General features: G+C 42.9%; 1 protein-coding gene across 1 annotated transcript in view; it reads left to right on the forward strand.

The window, feature by feature from the left end:
* The first annotated feature begins 1,267 nt into the window (after nucleotides 1-1,267).
* Nucleotides 1,268-20,476, forward strand: part of SCUBE1 (signal peptide, CUB domain and EGF like domain containing 1) — a 350,710-nt gene continuing 331,501 nt past the window's right edge. Inside the window, exons 1-2 of the mRNA XM_075003815.1 lie at nucleotides 1,268-1,392; nucleotides 4,146-4,268. Coding sequence (XP_074859916.1) covers nucleotides 1,305-1,392; nucleotides 4,146-4,268 — 211 coding nt within the window. The 5' untranslated portion in view covers nucleotides 1,268-1,304. The remainder of the gene's footprint in view (nucleotides 1,393-4,145; nucleotides 4,269-20,476) is intronic.

Below are 20,476 nucleotides of genomic sequence, written 5' to 3' on the forward strand. Positions count from 1 at the left end.
AAGCTGCTCCCTTAAAGGGCCCCCCCAGACACAGTTGCACTAAACAACACAAGATCCACAGAGCCGACAACTGGTTGCAAACCCTGTGCCTGCAGCATGGATCCCCAGCTGCAGCAGCAGCTGCCAGAAGCCCTGGGCTAAGGGCTGCTGCACACGGTGACCATAGAGCCCCGCAGGGGCTGGAGAGAGAGCATCTCTCAACCCCTCAGCTGATGGCTGCCATGGAGGACCCCACTATTTCGAGGTTGCGGGATGCGGATCGTCTACACGTGCCCTACTTCGACGTTCAACTTCGAAGTAGGGCGCTATTCCCATCCCCTCATGGGGTTAGCGACTTCGACGTCTCACCGCCTAATGTCGATTTAAACTTCGAAATAGCGCCCAACACGTGTAGCTGTGACGGGCGCTATTTTGAAGTTGGCGCCGCTACTTCGAAGTAGTGCGCACGTGTAGACGCGGCCCGAGAGGGCAGAGGCTGAGTAGGCACTAGACTAGTGAAGGCTCCTTAAGGGCTTGAGACTTACCTAGGACGCTTGGCAGATGTGGTGGGAAGAGGGTCCCGCAGTACAAAGGGGCAGGGAAGGGAAGCGTGTGGTGTGTTATTTCACCAAGCAAGTCCCCCTCTCACCGATAAAAGTGAAAGGGGGCCGGGTTAGCAGAGCCCTCAACAGTCAAGAGAAAACAAACCTTGCCACCGCCTGGCCCCATGGTTTGGGAATGAGAAAGAACTGGTGGCAACAAAAGCAGGCGCCCCCCGCCTCCACCCCCCGCCTGCTTCTCACCTGTGGGGCTGAGCGCAGGGTGCCTGGGGCGGCCGTGTGAAACGGAGGAGCCCCGGGAGAGAGCGTGAGTGTGCCAGGACCTACCGCCTCACGTGGGGCGAACGGGCTGGAGCGTCTCGGCACGTTGTGAATGGCAGGGTGGGAGCTGGTAGACACTGATACAGATACACCCCCCGGGGGGCGGGGGCGGGGGCTCTTTTTGGAAGGTCCCAGGCGCAGCGCGCAGAAGGGGGACTGGAGCCAGGGCTGGGGCAGCCGGGGCGGGAGGGAGGACAGCTCTCGGCGAGGAGGCTGTGGGAAGAGTGCAGTGCCCTGCCCCCGCAGCCCCTCCCTCTGCCTTTGCGGCGCCCCCTCCCCTCTCTCCAGGCCAATCCCTCCCCGCCCGTCCCGCCCACCCCGCGGCTCCCCGGGCGAATCAGCGGGATGCTGTCAGCGCGTCAGTTTGGCTGGCTCCCCTCTGCCAGTCCCGAGCGCGTCTCGGATCAAAGAAACCCCCCAGCTGCACCGAGCCCTGTCATTGCCATGGGCGCTGTTTGTTTTGCGTGGCACTCGTGCGTGCTCGCCGCGCTCCTCTGCACGGGCAGCTTGGCGGGAGGCAGCGGGGTCCCAGGTAAGAGAGCGCCTTCGCCGCCGCCTGCCTCTCCGGGCGCGGGCTGTGCTCGGGGAACGCGGGTGAAGGGGGCTCCCTCCCTGCCTGCCCCCCCTCCCCTCCGAGTTCTGCCATGGGGAGGGGGGAGAGGCGGGTTTTTGCTGCTCCTGTTGGGAAGGGCTTTAGAAGTTGCCAGGGGGGTGGAGTTGTCCGCTGGGTTTGATGCTCTTGTGGTAAAAGGGACTTCGGGGAAGGGTTTGGTGTTTAGTTGCTCTAGGTGCGCGGGCACCAGATAACTGGTGCAGATAAATCGGGAGTCTGCGTCAGCTAAGGGGTTACCCAGTGGATAGCTGCCCTGATCCCACAGACTCGATACAGCCTCCACTTGCCTCTTCCCTTTCAAGGAACCCCCCCACCCCAAAATATAAACTTTGCCAAGTTGACACATCTCTGCAGAGATACGCTGTAAACCAGGCGGTTGACCTGATGTGCTGTTAAAGATGTACCCAGCTCTTCCCGTTTGACTAAAAACAAAAACCCTTGAGGTGGGATTTCTTAAAATCCCCCCTCGCAAAATGTCAGAGGGTCGCTGGAGCAAGAGGCACGCTGCCTGGGGAGAAGCTGGGGTAGCCCAGAAAGACGAACAGAAACGTGTGGCTGGGGGGGAAGCTCATCTTTGCTTTGGCCCTTTTCATTTGACTCATTGGCATTCACGCCTGACTCCCAGCCATCCTCTGCTCGCTGCGAAATGTCCCCCTTGGCTCGATGCAGTTTGAATTCTGACGGCATTATAAAGAGCCCAGCTGTCACTTTTGCTGATGTTGACTGGAGATGGGTGCCAGTTTAATGAGTCCAAAATATGAACCAAGGCGTTTAAAGCTCTTCTCTTTTTGTGCTTGGCTGACTCTGTGTCTGATCTGAGCAACACCCTCAGCGCCCCCTCTCCCCCCGCGAATTCACGTAAATCACAGCTAGATCTGAACTGGCTTAGCAGCTAAAATAAACGAAAGGGAAAGAAAAAAGGCACCCGGCTACAGCAGCCCCACGTTTCTCGAGGAGGCACAATACTCAGCCGTCGAGAGGGGAACAAACTTTTTTTCTTCCTAGTCCTGTTAAAAATCATCAAGATTCCTCCTTCAAACTCTTCAAGGAAAGTGAGGGTGCACCCCTGAAAGCAATTCTGTCCTTTATTCCCCCTCTTTGCAAAGTCCTCTGATGTGTGCATCGCCACAATATCTGATTATTCGCCTCCCTCCAAATAGCCCCTCCTGTCCCCGGTGACTTTGAAGGATCCTTGTTTCATCACTGGAGATGGCTGAGTGAGCATTTCTGAAACAATTAGCGTTAGGATTTCAAGCTAACAATACAACTGTTTTCACTTTACTGCACCTTTTCTGAGGATCTGTTAATCTAATTGGCATGAAACAAACTGCACAAGGATGTCACTAGATTCCTTTTCTCCTCCGGAGCTTGCTCCCCTTACTTTACAGCATTAATCCTAGCTTCACTTTATCCTGCTTTGTTGAATGTTACCCGGATAATAAAATATCACTCCTGGTCAGAGGGCTCTGCGTGTGTGTATGTGTGTGGGTAGAAAGCCCTAGATGTGCCTACTGCATTGAATTGTGAGGAAATCCATGTAAAGTGTATTCCCACTAAGGGGGGGCATTTTCCTCATTGACATTAAGAAAACAATCAATAGCCCATGGCCACTTTCTTCCTTTAGAGGGCTGTCTCCCACAGAAACTGACATTCTTCTAAAGGGTCAGTCATTTCCCTCCCCCTTAGCAGCTTCACCGCCTCTTCTCTGACAGTCACTTCGGGCATTAAACTACAGTAGCTGGAGATAGGTGGAAGGGTATGTAGGTTGCACTGGATTTCAAGTTTTCCCTTGTACACCAGCAGTACATCATTGAAAGGGATTAGCTTGTTTTTATATGTTCTCTTCATTAAGATACCCTTCTTCTCAAACCAGTCTTTCCATCTGCCTCCCCCCCCAAAAAAAAACCTAAAGAGAAAAGCAATGCTTATCTCATATGTGTCTTGGGGGGGGGTTCATTTTTTTTAAAAAAGCAATCTTATATTCTCACTTTAGAAGTCTACACATAAGTAAATACTCTAGAAGGAGAGTATCCTGAAAGTTTGGATGTGCATTTTCTTTTAAATGAGTTTTGAGATATGTGTATGTTACTTTTCTCCCCAAAAATTCTGGAGTTTCCTATGTTCTCCCATGTTTTTTATTTTTGGCCCCTTAATAAAAAAGATTAGTGTAGTTTGACTGTTCAAATATTTTTCCTCATTGCTCTGTTCAGATAACTTATTTAAACTGTATCTGTCTGTCTGTCTGAATTAAAAAGACCTGTTTTCTATCAATATTCAAATTTCCTTTCTTTTTTATGGGCCACTTATACCATCTCTTATTTTGATTAGACAGACCAATAGACTTGGTTAACATTAATTTGTATATTTTTCCCCGAGTAGGTCTATACTCCAGTGTGTAGATACAGAACACCTAACACTTACAAATCATTTGATACCTAATACACGTGAAGGACTTTTTAGCCTTTAAACTTGGGGGAGGAATAAAAGTAGCTTTAGAGAAGCTATTTATTTTGAACAAATATAAAAAAAAAAGCAACGGCCTTCTTTATGGTGAGACTCAGAAGGCAGACTAGTCTGTTGAACAGCTTTATGTCTCCATGTGAGGGGTTTTCTGATCTTTCACTACTGAGATCTCTTCTTATATCTCTCATATGTTCATTCTGTGATTACAGATGCTGATGAATGTGCAGAAGGGACAGATGACTGCCACATTGATGCAATATGTCAAAATACACCTAAATCTTACAAATGCATCTGTAAACCAGGTTATAAAGGAGAAGGGAAACAATGTGAAGGTAAGGATAACTCCTCTGTGCTTTCTCTTGCCCTCCTTTCTTATTTGCTTACTCTGTAAAAGCTTCTGTAAATAGCTGAATTCCTTCAACGATTAATGCAGATTTACAGCTGCTTAACCTCAAATCTTGGTGTTTATTGGCAAGCATCCCCTGCTGCTTCTGCTAATTGTTCTGCGTCAACAACATAGTGTCCTATAGTCCGCTTTGAAAATAAGAAAAAGGGAGAGTTGTCTTCTATCAAAGCCACTTTAGGCTTTGAACAAAATATGTTGCAAGAAGTGCACAAGGTTGTTTAGATTCCAGTGTTTTTTAAAAGGTCTTCTTCAGATCATGTGATCATAACTCTTGTGGAGAGGGATCTGAACTTGAAAAACTCCAAATAGTTTTGCTTGGTACTAAGCAGTAAGGCTGATCAGCTCTGGGTGGTTATTGGATGTGTATTTATGTAGTGGATGCAGGCACTAGATCTCTGGGCCTTCCTTTCTAATTCTCATATCACATAAATCAGTGATGGGAGAGACAGTTCATGAGTCAAGTGCAATTTCTCTTTAAAATTCCCCACAGTTACAGACAGCTAGTAGCATAAGGTGCTTTACTGAACCATTGGCCCATGTACTCCAGGGGCTCGTTCCAGCAGGTATTTCATATGATGCCAGATATTTCATAGAAAGATGCAAAAATTGTAAGCAAGTATAGGTTAACCTGTTTCTTCCCACAAAGGTTCCCTCCTAATCCCTAATATTAGACATCAATGTCAATTTTGAAGAAAGCAGGTTTATATATTTTCCAAACTTCTTTTTTTTACATAGTCACTATTATAGTTCTACCTGGTTTTGTTATACATTTAGATATATATGGATTTTTATTTAATATTGATAAGCTTTTGGGGCTCAGTGATGTCTGGTGATACCGGGGTCCACAGGAACCGGGTGTATCAAGTGACAAAAATATCTCTCTTCTCTTGTTGGCTTTGCATTTGCTACCTTTTATTGAGTGTCCCCTTGTTCTTGTGTACATGACACTTTTTCACCTCAGTCCCCTCGTTTGAATTACAATAAATAAAAAGTTCTCCAGATGTATCTATGTTTGATTCACCGACGTTATTAAGAGACTAGAAACCTTCCTGATTTTTTGGAACTTCCACCAGGAGCCCAACCCAACTCTCACTGCCATTGATTCCCATAAGACAAGAAAGGTAATCAAGACAAAAACGAGACCCAAAAAAACCTTGCGGGTGAGGAGATCTTAAAAAGACTGTATCTCTGGGTCTGTGGAACACTTTTCCTACCTGACCTGCGCAAAACTGTGGAATTAGACCTTTCTAAAGCCCACTTTTTCTTTCAAGAGGCCTTTGGCACGCTATCGAGTTTATTGTATTTACTCTGACTTTAATGGTGGCTTTGCTGTCTTATGTCTTGAAATCAATCCATTCTAAAAGTCTAGGGTATTTTCGTAGGCATTATGGAAATTAATATTTCATATTTTATAAATTCCATCTTGTCTTTTGCACTTCACCAGAGATCATTCTTTTGTTGGCAAGAATGAATATTATACTCGCTGCATAAAAGCGGGTTCTCTTTGGTTTTTTCATTTGTAGATTCTTAGCAGTTATATAAATTCCTTTCCAAATCTATATGTTTTTCTAGTGCAGACTGCAACTTTTTCAAAATGTTTAGTACAGTATAAATCCAGTCCATTAAAAAGATTAAAGACCTAAAAATGACTTTGCTGAAGTCCACAAAAATTTGAAACCACATATTATTCTCCATAGACTTTCAAAACGTTTGTTCAAGTGCCCTCAGAAAGCATTTTTGTGGCTGTCATATTTTTCTGTCTTGGGCTTAAATTGACAGAGATAAATTCCTACTGTCCATCTCTTGGTGCTATAGTGTCTCTAACCTCCAGTTTGTTGGAAACCAGTTTTTTTTTCCTCCCCTTGCAAACAGATCAAGAGAATGTTTATCCAGCACCATTTTCCTCTCCCAAGTTCCAGATAGTGAGCTCTCTACACTTTGGCTATGTCTATACTAGAGAGTTTTGGTGAAAAAACCCATGGAGCGTCCACTTTCCCAATGTGTTCTGTCAACAGAAATCAACAGAACGTGGCACTTCTGTCAACAGGGTTTCTCCACTCCCTCATGAGGCAAAATGCCTCTTTTCACAGATTCTGTTGACCGAAAGCTGGTCTGGACATTCCGGGGGGGAACCTCTGTCGACAGACAGGGCTTCTAGGACACTGGGCAGCCCTGTCTGCTGTGCTTCCAGTTGGCTGTTCTGTTCTTTCAATCCGCTTGGTAGTCTGGCTGCAATCTGTCGACAGAAGTTGTGTCGGAAGATATCTTCCAACAGAAACTTCTGTTGACAGATCTTTCTAGTGTAGACATAGCCTTAGCGAAAACCTACTTAAGGCTATTGCTGCAGAAAATGCAATGTCCTTAGCATTGATTGTTGTTGCTGTACTGTCTTTTCACATCAAACATTTCCCTGGTATTAACTTCTCTTATTTTACATGATCTCTGTTTAATGGTTGACCTGGCTGATAGCCAAATTTATTTAATGTATATATTTTTCTTTGCCTGACTTACCTTGGCTCATTTAAAACAGACAGCTCTCTAAGTAGTAAAGTACAGACTTTCCTGCACAATTGCATACAAAATGGAATTTGTATGGGTAATGTTAAAATCTAGTATTTGACGGTATTTAGCGTCTGTCAGAGTTGATAAGTAATGTAGGCAGGGCAATCTTAGATACATTCTGCATGGATGTGAAGTTGTTGGTTAATTCAGGGAAATTAATATAACCCCCCTAAATGATAATACCAGGAATTATGCACAGCACATGATATATAACCTTAGCTTCTACTAATGTTACATTGATTGTTGTGATAAGAACATTGCATCAGTTTTATATCCATCTTAAGTTCTTGTGTGACAGAAAAAAAATTTGGGGTAGGAGGGCAATCTGAGGTATTTCAGAAGTTTCCCTTCCTCAAACTTACAAACTCTTAAAACTCAGAGGTTTATAATGCTCATATTATTCCACTTAATTTGATTGGCTCAAATCACTTTATAACCATGCATTAACAATGCTCCACAAGGCCCCAGTAAGGTGGGTGGATATTATCATATTATTTTTATAGATGAACATACTCAAGTAGAGGGAGGTTAAGGTAGGGTCCCACTGTGAGGCAGTGGCACATCTGAGGTCTACCTGCTAGACTGCTACTCAGAAAGAGTAAATTAATGGTACATCTTGAGGACAAACTTACAAAAACCACAGAGAAAAATAGAGCAACAGCACTGATTGCCATGTAATGCTCTGCTACAAGACAAATATTGCCAGTGGCCAAGCTCACAGAAAGCTATTTTGTAAGATGCATACAGTTAGACCTGTGATAATGAAGATAACTCTCCCAATGAAATATGCCAAATAATAATATCTCCAGTTTCAAAGTCAGAACTGGAACAATTTATTATTCTGACTCTTTATACTGGAGTTCTTCCAAATGGTTTTCGATCTACTGAAATGTATTACCTATGAAAACAATGTCACTTTGAAAGATAATGTTCTGTCTCACTAAGGCTATGTCTACACTGGAGTTTTGTAGACAAAACTGGGGCTTTGTAGACAAAACTTGCAGAGCATCTGCACACAAAATGCATTTTGTTGTCAGAAACAGTCAACAAAAAAACTGCATAGATGCATCGGGGGGCCTGTTTGTCAACAGAGAGGATCAAAAGATCGATCCGCTTTTACGTGTAAATGCAGTCTCTCAAAAGAAGTTTTGTTGGAACATCTCTTCCAGCAGGAACTTCTGTAGATCGATGCTTCTAGTGTAAATGTAGCCAAAGTGTCCAATACAAACGCCTGTGAGAATCAGCCTATAAGTTGCTTAAGTTCTTACAAACATGCAACATAAGACAACCTTCTCTTTGTGCATTTGCTTTCTCCTTTGAACCAAAATATAATGAACTCAAGATTTAGACTCTGTTTAAGCATAAACAGCATTCACCAATGTTGCTAAATAGACTGTGAATGGGTTCAACTGTACATGGTAACATATTTTTACCAGGACCTGCCTTATTTTTTTTCCAGTTAATAGGAATGACATTTCTGGGGACTGGCCAGGGATTGAAAACACGACAATTTATAAAATTACATAAAATTGGTCAGACACCCACACTGCCTACCCAAAAAATACAAACTCACAAATCTGCTGAAAAGGCTCCTCCCCCAGTAAATCCCCTTTGGTTGTTGATAAGATTCATATCCACAAACAAGTTCATCCTCTGAGACTTCCAAATATTGCTTCTTTTCAGTTTGAGTGTTATCACAGCGCAGCCTTGTCAATATTGCCTGTAAACATTTGCTGAAACAAAACAGGAAGAAGGGTTCTTTCAAAGACAAGGTTTATTTTAGAAAGGGCCTGTCTACACTGCTTTCTTTCTTTCAAAAGAATCTCTTCCAAAAAAAGAATATGCAAATGAAGCATGAGATATGTAAATCAGTGTCTCATTTACATTTTCAATTTCCCTCATTTGCATTGCTCTTTCTAAAGAGGACTGCAAGTGTAGATGTAGCCACTGCGTCTTGAAAATCTGATGCAGGGGGCTAAGACTTGAGCTTGTATTTTCCCTGTAAGTACACAGTTTCAATCCCAATTTTTAGCCTTTACTATAGTTTTTTTATTTTTATGCCCTTTCAGAACCTGGGCTGCTTCTATACTCGCCCTCTCTTGTCAGAGGTGTCATGCTAATGAGGCAATTCAAAGCAGGCTAATGAGAGACTAACATGCATAGTCAGCCCCTCATTAGCATAACTGCAGCCACACAAATTTCAAAGTGCAGCCTTTAAATTGCAAATTGACAATATAGATGGGGGCAGCTTAGAAATAAGCACCCCAGTTCGACATTCTCTTACTCCCATCTAGTTTTGTAGAAGAATGGATATTCCATCATCTTCTAAACTCATGGGCTACGTCTACACTAGCCAAAAACTTCGAAATGGCCATGCAAATGGCCATCTCAAAGTTTACTAATGAAACACTGAAATACATATTCAGCGCCTAATTAGCATGCGGGCAGCCGCAGCACTTCAAAATTGACGCAGCTAGCTGCTGCGCAGCTCGTCCAGATGAGGCTCCTTTTTGAAAGGACCCCAGCTACTTCGAAGTCCCCTTATTCCTATGAGCAAATCAGAATAAGGGGACTTCGAAGTAGCCGGGGTCCTTTCAAAAGGGAGCCCCATCTGGATGAGCCGCGCGGCGGCAAGCCGCATCAATTTCGAAGTGCCGCGGCCACCCGCATGCAAATGAGGCGCTGAATATGTATTTCAGCATTTCATTAGTAAACTTCGAAATGGCCATTTGCATGGCCATTTCAAAGTTTTTGGCTAGTGTAGACACGGCCTAGGTGTGTTTTCCTGTGTTAAATTCTCCCATCACTCTTCACATTGAGCAGTGCCTTATGTAGTGACCTATGTTCCATCTGGAGTACAAGGATTTAAAGAAAAAAGTGCCTTATTCTGGGGACGGCTCCATTGGTTTCAACAACAGCTATTTCCAGAAAGAGGTACTACTCAATAATAGTAAGTGTGTGACAATGTAGCACTGAGTGATCAGCTGCCCATCTGACCTGAGCACAAAACTCTGGGTTCTTCCTCCAGCTAGTCCCTGTTGAGCTGAGAACATCATGTATATCTCTTGTCTTAAGCTGAAAAAGGTGTCTCTCAGTATATAATGGTAAGGTTTCTTGTTCCTCTGCAATTTTTTCTCTGTCTTGTGCAAACTTCTACATCTACATTCCAGGTATTTCACAAGATGAATCTTATGGGATTCATGAGATTACTGGATGTTGGATGGAACATAATAGCACAGAAATACTCCTTTGAGATGCTTAATGGAACTTCTTTGCACTGTAACTGAAACAGCCACTTAGGCTATGTCTATGCTAGGCAAAGTAAGTTGACTGCAAATACGCAGTTCTAGCTGTGGCCGTTTCATAGCTAGAATTGATGGACCTGCGCTCCGCTTACTTGGCTATCCTTACTGAAGCAGGTCAAGGGGACAGTTTCTCCTTTCAACCTCTCTTACTCCTCACATCTTGCAAGAAGTACAGGGGTCAACTCCAACCCGTGCGGTCAATTTCATCTGTCCCTACCAGATGTGTGAAATCAAATCCTGGAAGATTGACCTTGCGCAGAAGATCGACCCGCTCTAGTCTAAACATAGTTTTATGGTAACTTTTCTCCTCTTTCCCCTTTAATTCTTTGAGCAAGTCTCTCCTTCCTGTGCAAGGCTCTTTGAACCTTGAATTTACTCTTTTGGATTTAGCTTTTCTGCCTGTTTACCTGGTTCATACAATAAAAAAGGAAGTGTCTCCATTGTATTTGTTTTTATATCCACTATCCAGCCCACATCCCATTCATGCATCTTAGAGCACCACTATTGTCTGAGGAACAGCTCCCCCAGTGGTCCGGTTCTGAACTGTCTCCTTTTTATTGTGAACAAAATATTTTCTCCTAGCATTTTTTCAAAACTATATTCTTGAATATGAATATTGTCATGCTGTACTTACACTCTAAAGAGATACCAGGATAGGAAGTGTAGTCTTATTTATCAACAGCTCCATACCTATTTGTCATCACGGATTTTTTTTTTCCCAAGGACACTTCTCTAAATAGCTGTTAAGCTCCCCATTTGCCAGATAGGTGTATTTATGCTCTAGAAACTTCTTCATATATAAATAACTGGTCAGACATTGAGCTATGGAATCAGGTAGTGAATCCCAAGTATTGAAAAGAAAACTCTCTCTTTCTCCAAAGTACAAAGATATGGTATAAGATGTCTGCAGGGGCAATAAGTAAAATTCACAAGCCTAAATGTGTGTGTAATTTGTATTTTTTGTTGTTGCACTTCTCATGTATCTCATATATGCCTTCTTAATATTTTTTCTGTATTTCTTCTTTCTGTTTAGTTTTCTCTCCACTCCTTTTCCACCTCTTTCTTTCCACAGAAGAACATAGTTGTTCCTTGCATTCCGTCCCTTTTATATTGTCCCTAGCTTTTATCTACCTAAACACCCCTAGTCTTCATTTTGCTTTCTCCCATGTTACATAATCTTATTTCCTTTTCTGTTCTCACTCTTTACATTTTCATCTGTCTCCCTCATATTCTGTTCTCTCTTCTCTGGGTCCCCCTGAAATACTTCTAGTATCTTGTCTTCCTTTTGAGATCTTCTCTTATTCTCAGCTAATGATACCCATAGTCAACCTTCTGCCCTCACTGGGGTTGCCTTTGTTGTTCGTAAGGCACTGCCTTTCCTCTTTGCTGGTGGGGGAGCAGACTCCTTTCTGTATGGTTACATATTTCTAGAGCCCTGCAAACCCCAGATATCTGCTTTATATTTGCAGGTATCTGAATCCACAGATATGAATGTGAATATCTGTGTCTCAGTTTTGCAGATATGGATGTGGATGCAGATACAAATTTTGTATCTAGAACCCTGCAGATTTTCAGACATCTTCTTTATATATGGATGCAGATATCCACAGATCATTTTTGTAGACGTAAATGCCAATTTTATATCTGGGCAGTGCTCTACATATTTTCTCCTTGCATGGAAGGCTGCTGCCACGCTTAAGGGTGTGTGGAAGGCCAGGTCCCTTCTTTCCTTGGTCCCCAGGTGACCTTCTCTTTTCCCACCTGCTGTTGGGTTCTTATGCTATTAGGTGAAAGGCTGTGTGTACCTCCTCCAGATCCTTTCTTTTGCAAGCTTTTGATGGTCACCTGCATTGGGAGGCTCTCTTCTCTTGGTCATTATCTGCATTTGCAAGTCAACAAGAGACTGTCATCTTGATCTTAGTAGGGATCTTATGGAATTCTTAGCTTGACTGACACCAGCTGGAGATGCACATCATTCCCAAATGCATATCTTTCAGAGAATCTCACCTGACCACAGACCTCTAGCTGAAGGCTTTGATGAACCTGAAGACTGGCGTCAGTGGCTATGTTTGTGAATAAGCTGTGAGTGGAAATATCCGCACTGGGCACTTGCAAGCCTACATGATGTTAGTAATGAAGACTTTATCAATATAAAAAAGCTGGAAACTCTGTTATTGAAGGTGGAAGTTAGTTTTCACCTGTAAAGGAGTAGCTTAACCATGGGTGGGCCTGAGTGGGCCATCCTCAGCATCTAAACCCACCCCGACTGAGGCTGGAGCCCCCAAGTCCACAGCCTGGTTTTATCGTTTCCTGCTGGTGCCACACACTGCTGCCCCAGCACTAGCCCCATGAGGGGTATGCCTTATGGAGGAAGGTGTGGATGGGGCTAGAAGAGGGGTCAGAAACAGGGGCAGCAGCGTGCAGCGCCAGCAGGAGAGCTGTGCTGTAGGGGTGCAGGCTGAGCAGTAAGAGGGTTGGGGATATCCTACTGATGTTTTACTACTGTAATGTTGCTTGTTTCTGAGGAAGTGGCAAGAGATGAAAGCTTCTATCTCTGAGGTGGGCCCTGCTTATGCAGACACATAAACACGTTCAACATTAAAAGAATGGAATAGTTCCCCTTCAGTCAGGGCAATCTGCTGCTATGAATAACATCAGATTCCTGACCAAGTTCTCCTATATATTAACAATCTCGGGTGGCAATACCAGAGGTATTATTAAATACATAAAATGTTCTTAGATTGGTTTGATTCCTGCATTCAGTTTATTAGGCAAACAACCTTCAAAATGCATAGTCTAATAATGTGTTATTCATCAAAAACCTTTTAATACAGAACTATTGTGTTATGTATCCATTATTTGGCAGTTGGAGCCTTCATTCAATTATGAACCTGTGAATAGTCTCCTTAGCAATGATAGGATAATTCAGTACTTAAAGCTAAGCAGGTACGTAAGTGTTTTGCTGAAGCAGGTGATGATATATTGCAATTTTATCCAGGTGGGAGCTGAATATTTACAGTAGTGGCTTGAGTTATGCAAGGGTTATGTTCCTATGCACCCTCGCATAACTGAATTTCACATAAGTCGGGGGGCGGCTTTTTTCACTGGCAGAACACATGTTCTGCAGCTGAGGAAGCAGAAGGAGCAACTGGGGCTCCTTTCGAACGGTAAGTCCTGGGGGGGGGCAGTTGTGGAGGGTTAAGCCTGGCAGTGGTTGGGGCCATGGGAGTGGGCCAGAAGTGGGTGGGGAGGGTTAAGCCTGAGGTGGATTAGGGCTTCAGGGGTTTTGGGGGGTAGAGTTGATCCAGAGCCACATGTGGGGGTTGAACCAGGGCTGGGTGGGTGGGGATTGAGCCAAAGCAACGCATGGGGGGGTGGTGAGGTGGGCCGCATGTGCGCGGGTTGAACTGGGCAGGGGAGGTGAGCTGGAGCTGAGCCATGGGTGGGTTAAACCAGGGCTGCGCAGGCTGGGATGGGGTGTTGATCCAGGCCTGGGGGGAGCAGGATTGTGAGTTGCCCTTAACTCGCGTTAATGCACAGTTGCTTTAAGTTACAATAAAAGATGAACCAAATAGCCCCAAAGGCAGTCCAGTGCAGTGGTATGAAACATGATATCTTCAAAAAGAAGAGCAGTGAGGACCCAAGGAATTTAGCGGCTAGTCAGTCTAACCTCAACATCTGGAAAACTTTGGAACAAATTATTAAACCATTAATTCATAATAGCCTAAAGGATAAGGGTGGTAAGGAATGGCAAACATGGATTTGTCAAGAACAAATCATAGCAAATCAATTCAGTTTTCTTCTTTGACAGTGTTTACTGGGCCTAGTTAATAGGAGGAAAGCAGTAGATGTAATGTATCTTTATTTTAGGACAGCTTTTGACAGGGTGCCACATGACCATTCTTCTAAGCAAACAAAGGAAATGCAGTCTAAACGAAATTACTATAAAGTATGTGCACAAGTGGTTCAAAACCCGTGCTCATGGTAATTATCAGTGGTAAGAGAGAGAAAGCTGTGCTAGTCTATATACTATCAAAACAAAAAAGCAGTCAAGTTTATTTTGTTAGTCTTTAAAGTGCTACTTGACTGCTTTTTTGTTTTAATTATCAATGGTTCATTGTCAAACTAGGAGGACATGGGGTCCCAGAGAGGTCTGTCTTGAGTCCAGTATTATACTGTTCAGTGTTTTCATTAATGACACAGATAATAGAACAGAGAGTATGCCATCACTTTGGAGGATAGGATTAGAAATGAAAAATAGACCAATTGCTCTCAAATTAAAATTGATAGACAAGTGCAAAGTACCGCACTTAGTAAGGAAAAATCAAGTGCACAACTACAAAATTGGGAATAGCTGACTTAGTAGTTGTACTAGAGAAAAGGATCTAGGGATTGCATTGATCACAAATTGAATATGAAGCAATGTGGTGCAGGTGCAAAAAGACTGATGTTTTGGGCTGTATTAGCAGGAGTGTCTGAAATGGGAGGCAGTTTTTCCTCTCCACTTGGCGGTAGGGGGCGTCAACTGGTATATTATGCCCAGTTTTGGAAACTATGCTTTAGGAAAAATGTGGACAAACTGGAGAGTATTCAGAAGAGAAACACAAGAATAATGAAAAATTTAGAAAATATTATTTACGAGGACAAGATAGGCTTGAGTCAGAAAGACTGGGGATGGACCTGATGCCAGTTTCACATGTGTTTACAAAGATGGTGGTCTGTTGCTTTCCATGTCCACTGAATGTACGAAAAGAATGGACTTAGTCTGCAGCAAAGGAGAGTTTGGCTAGTTATTAGAAAAAGCTTTTTAATCATAGAAGAATTAATCTCTGTACTGTATTTTCTAGGTAGTTTGGAGAATCCCTGTATCTTCAGGTTTTTTAAGAACAGCATGGACAAATGCATGTCTAGGTACTGCCTCCGTTCAGGGGCTGGACTAGCTGGCCTCAGAAGCTCCCTTCCAGATCTATGTTTCTGTGAAGATGGAGCCACTCTAGTCTACTGCCAGAGATAGTCTTCCCGCAGCAGTTCCCTCCTGAAGGCACCTTTTCAAAGGATAGGTCTACTCCTTTCACATGTCTTGTTTGGACTGTCCACAAGGACTCCCACTTTTCAATCACTCTCAAATGCTCACCTATAATGGCTGTTGTTTGTCCCTTTGCCAGAAACAGTTTGTTTTTCCACCTTTCATCACAGCTCCTAATCTGCTTCACTCTCTCTTTACAATCATATTTTAAGCTGCTGCTTTCAGCACCCATATCTCCTCTACCTTCCCCTGACCTTTAGCAGGTGTTCCCTTCTTGAATTAATTCTGGAGCAGTCTACAGACTGGATGTTACATTAGAGCAGCGATTCCCAAACTAATTTGACTATGGAACACTTTTGGGCTTGAAATATATTAAGAGAACACATACATGCTCATACCGGGGCCAGAGCGGGGTTCATGTTTCATACCAAAAATTGTTGCACATAATACTCAAAAGTTGATTTTATAAGAGTTAAGTTTTAAAAATATCTTCTATTTCACTAAGAACAAAAAGTAACACAAGAAAATCATCTGTATGGACAGCTAATGTCCTTCTCACAGGAGGATGGTTAGGAACCGTATAACAAAGTATAAAAATTAAAAAGTAAAAACCCAAAATATCAATATAACAGCCAAAAGAAGGACGGTTGTACAAAAATAGAAAGGACAATATTGTTAAAAAATGACTGTCCTTCCTTAACATTTAAAAAAAAGAGAGAGAAAAAGAAATGCAAAACAAATTAGGTATTGAAAAATATTTTAAAATTTTGTGTTTTTATAAATGTGTTATTTTTACAGGAAATAAAAATAAGTGATATTTAACAGCTTTTTTTTAATGGGAAGCTTGTTTTTGCATCTCTGTTTCGGCAAGAGTCACATAATAACTATACTACTGGTTGAACCTCTCTCATCTGGCACCCTCGGGAACTGAGCAGTGCCGAACAATAGAATTTGCCAGGTGACAGGAGGTAAATATTTTCTAGCACATTACTAACACTTCCATTGCTTACTGGACTCAGGAAACATACAGAGGTAAATTTCAGCTAAATAACAGCACAGAACGCTGAGAGCCAGGACTGGTGGCTGGAAACAAACTTTTTGGGAAGTTTGGCCACACCCATGAATAGTGGTCATCCAGCCAACTAGAATCATGCCAGATTACGGAGTTTGCTGGATGAGAGAGTTCCAGATTAGAAAGGCTCAACTTGTATTATGAATGTGTTATACATATTAATGTACCTATGATCTAAATATTATTCAAATACCTTAGTATTTTTGATACACACATACTTTTTATTTAACATTTTAGAAGGAAAAATATCTTTAGCATCATAGTTTTTTCTTTCATGGAACACCTATTCACATCATGTAGAACACCAGTGTTCTACGGAATACAGTTTGGGAACTGCTGCATTAGAGATAAAGACAGTGTCCAGTAATGATCTGGCAGGTTCATTCCAATTTACAAATGATATGGAGTGATTCTTGCACCTGCAATAAGTGTATTTTCCTCTCTCTTTACTAATGAGCAACCTTTCACAGATCCTAATCCTTTTCTCCTGCACAGACAGCAGGGTGTTAGAGCTTCCCTGAGAACCAGCAATCCATGCCCCCAGGCTTCTGAGTGTTTAAATGAAGGGTAAATTAAACAAACAGAGAAACAAGGCAAAAGTGCCTTAACGTAGGGGTGAGCAAACTTTTTATATCAAGCCCCACTTTTCTTACCTGCAAGTACCATCCCCCACATCTTCCCACCCCCTGGCTGGCCAACCTGTCTAATGTAATCCAAGCCCTAGGAAATTTCAGTTATGTTCATATGAAAAAAAAACCTTTCGGCATGTGTAAGAAAAAAGTATGTAAAATATAAAAACTTTTAAAATCAGTATATAAATGTGAAAACACAGACATAAAAACAGTAACATAGTTCAACATTTTTAATGAGGGATGAGCCTGACACCCAGCAGCTGATTATGTTGTATCCCCCTGTCTGAAATTTCATGCCCCCCAAGAGGGTCCACACCCCACTTTTCACCCCCTGCCTTGATGTAGCATATGTCCAGAGCAAAATGGCAGAGGAAATTTTGCAGCAGTCCATCTTAGAACAGGTATAATCCATAAAAAGGTAAAACACACTCATGCCACACGCCATTTGAAGTTTTAAATGAAAAGTAAAAATAAAATTCTCAGCCTTACTTTGAAGGACACCGGGTATGAGGAATACAAAAGACTATTTCCTCTTGAATAGATAAAGTAAAACCACCTTGCACTGTCTCCTACGCAGCAATGAGTGCTACTGAAGTCAATGAGTCTCCATACAGGTATGACAGTTCATTTTCATGGATCAGATTATAGGATTGGGGCCCAACATTTAGTATTTTAAGTTTTGAGTGTCCCAATCCCTTTTTCCACCAACCTCTTGGACATCTCGTGTGTGTATACTGGGATAATCGTCTGAGCAAGAGACTTATCAATATCATGAAAAAAATCTATATTAGTTTTGTGACAAATATCAAAGAGGCAGTCGTGTTAGTCTGTATCTTCAAAAACAACAAGAAGTCCTGTGGCACTTTATTTCTGTGAGTCTATAAGGTGCCACAGGTCTTCTTGTATTAGCTTTATTTTCCTGAGGGAGCATAACTGAGAATTAGATTGAAGTCACAACTGGATTGAGCATAGTCAACTTCAGTAAATGCCAATCAAAATTACTATACTGCCCTTCCTCCTTTTCAGAATGTAAATCTTTTGGGTATTGGATAGTGACAAGTCAGAAGATATGAAGTTTGTGTCATAGACCAAGTCTATGCTAGGAGGTAAAATCAGTTTTTAGATACGCAAATCCAGCTACAAGAATTGCATAGCTAGAGTTGTTGTATCTAAAATCGATTTTTGCAGCTGTCCACACAGCGGGAGGTCAAGAGGAGAAACCATGACATTTCGATTTATCACATCCCTAGGATGCATCCTAAATTGAACCCCGGGATATCTACAGCCAGCAAGCCGATCCTTCCCTAAGTATAGCTATCCCATTAGTCATTCATCTTTAGTACAGATTAACAGGTTTTTTTAAATGTTTTATAATTGTGTAAACATTGTTGATAAACAGAACAGTTACACGAGGGCTACATTTTGGAATTAATCCACATCACAAAGACATGTTTTCCTCAAGTCTTTTTGTAGTGTCATTTTTAGCTCAATATAAAAGTGATTTTTGCATCTCATATGCCCCTTCCAGTTCAGATCCTCCTTTTGTTTGTGCTTGAATTTCTTTAATCTCCTTTTTTTAAAGGGTGAAATAGAGTTCCATTACAGAAGCATCTGTCTGTTTTAGCAGTCACCTAAATCATACAATCCTTTATGTGTTATAACATGGAGTCCAAATGGAGAACACACACGTAAAAACATTTAAAACACCCAGAAGTTGATGATGGCAACAAGTAGCTACAATTTAATGGAATCATGTATTGACCAATTTTATTTGCATCTGATTGGAAAGTTTTTGTATGCAATCCTCCAGAAGATTTCATTGTGCTATCTCCAAACAGAAGCTCTGTGGGATCAATTTTTGTGTGAGTTAAAGTCCATTCACAAAATCTTTATTACTGTACCATTAGGGTCAAGACACAAAATCATCAGAAAAAAAGACAATTAGGGCTAACATTTTGGTTCCCCTATTTTTATGTCTTTTTATATCAGTACAAATACTTGATTAAATAATATAAAGTGGAAGAAGTTAGGATAACTTGACGATTTATCTCACATTAGAGAAGTTACTGTGTTCCTAGATCATGTTTAAACTGTTTGGAAAGCCTGCATCAAGCTGATGTGTTGCCCTTATGAATCCCATGGAGGTGCTACCATACACACAAACTGACATTGGTATATTCATAACTTTCACCATCCCTCAAAACTAACCAAAGGTAGCAGCCCTTGTCAAGACTACTGGAATAAAACAAAATTTGATTTTCTGAATCAAGCCATATTGGAATTTTGAGCCCAAAATGAAGACATTTAAACACACTTTCAAGAAGTGAAATCTCTTTCTTTCCTATACCCGAAAATTGATTTTTATTAGACTTTTTGGAAATTTTAATGCAACTCTGGCATGTTGCTGTGATTGGATGAATGAGGGTATGAGCTGTCACGTTTTTTACAGTGCTTCAGTGCTAAATTTGAAGGAACTAACTTAACTCCACAAAGCTTCTGTGAATACAAGGAACAATATCAATGTTCATAACTGCTGGCTTTAAGGTGACCATCCGTCCTGCTCTGTCCAGAACAGTCCCGTATTTCAGGTGTTAGGAAGGTGTCGCAACATATTTTAAGAAAAGGGCTAATTGTCCTGTACTCGCATCCCCCTGATGAGCTGCCCTGCCCCCAGCTCAGCGCAGCCACAGCTGCAGGTTCCAGGTACTGACTGGAGAGCATGTGTAGCAAGTACTGACTGGCCAGGTATTCAGGCAACAGGATGAGAGGGAACTCGCAGGTCTGTGCCATAGGGTAAGGAAGGGTATGCTGGGTGTGGGTGGAAGGGTAGCATGTCCCCCACACAGTTCTTTTTGCTGTCTCTCCAGTCAGGGAGACACCCACCAGGCAGCATTGCAGCCCGGCTCCCCATGGCTTGGGGCAGTGAGGAGCTCCAGCCACAGGGCTGCAGCCCCATTCCTAGTGTCACGCAGTGTGGGGCATCTGGGGAGTACCTGCTCATGGGGCAGTAGCTCATGCAGGGCAAATGCCTGTGGAGCTTGGGAGCTCCCCTGCAGGATGGCAGACCCAGTTGCTGGCAGCACAGGGCAGCCAAGGAGATCCCCTGCAGCAGGGAAGCAGCCAGTTTCCAGCACCTCACAGTGGGAAACAGCTGGGGCACCCTTTGGTGTGGGGCAGCTGTGGAGGAGCTCTCCCCCACTCTTTTCTGGGACAGCAGCCCCATTGTGTCCCATTGCTTAGGGCAGCCAGGGAGACCTCATTTCTTGGGGCAGTTCCTGCCCCTATCTAGCCCCCTTCTCTGCCGGGTTGAATTCCTGGTGCCCCATGGCAGCTGCCCCCACAGCCAAGGAGGATCCCCCACAGGCCTGCAGGCTGCAGCCTTCATCCCCAGGGTCCTCTGTCCCCAGTGGGAAGCTGCAGCTCCTATACCCATGGCCCCAGTGCAGGGCAGGAGCCTCCCAATCCAGTGCCCCCCTGTGGAGCAACAGCTGGGAGTGGCAGGGCTTAATCCTGTATTCCCCATGTGCTCCCTGTGGA

Source organism: Carettochelys insculpta, chromosome 1 (assembly GCF_033958435.1).
Source record: "Carettochelys insculpta isolate YL-2023 chromosome 1, ASM3395843v1, whole genome shotgun sequence".
NCBI classification, from domain to species: Eukaryota; Metazoa; Chordata; order Testudines; family Carettochelyidae; genus Carettochelys; species Carettochelys insculpta.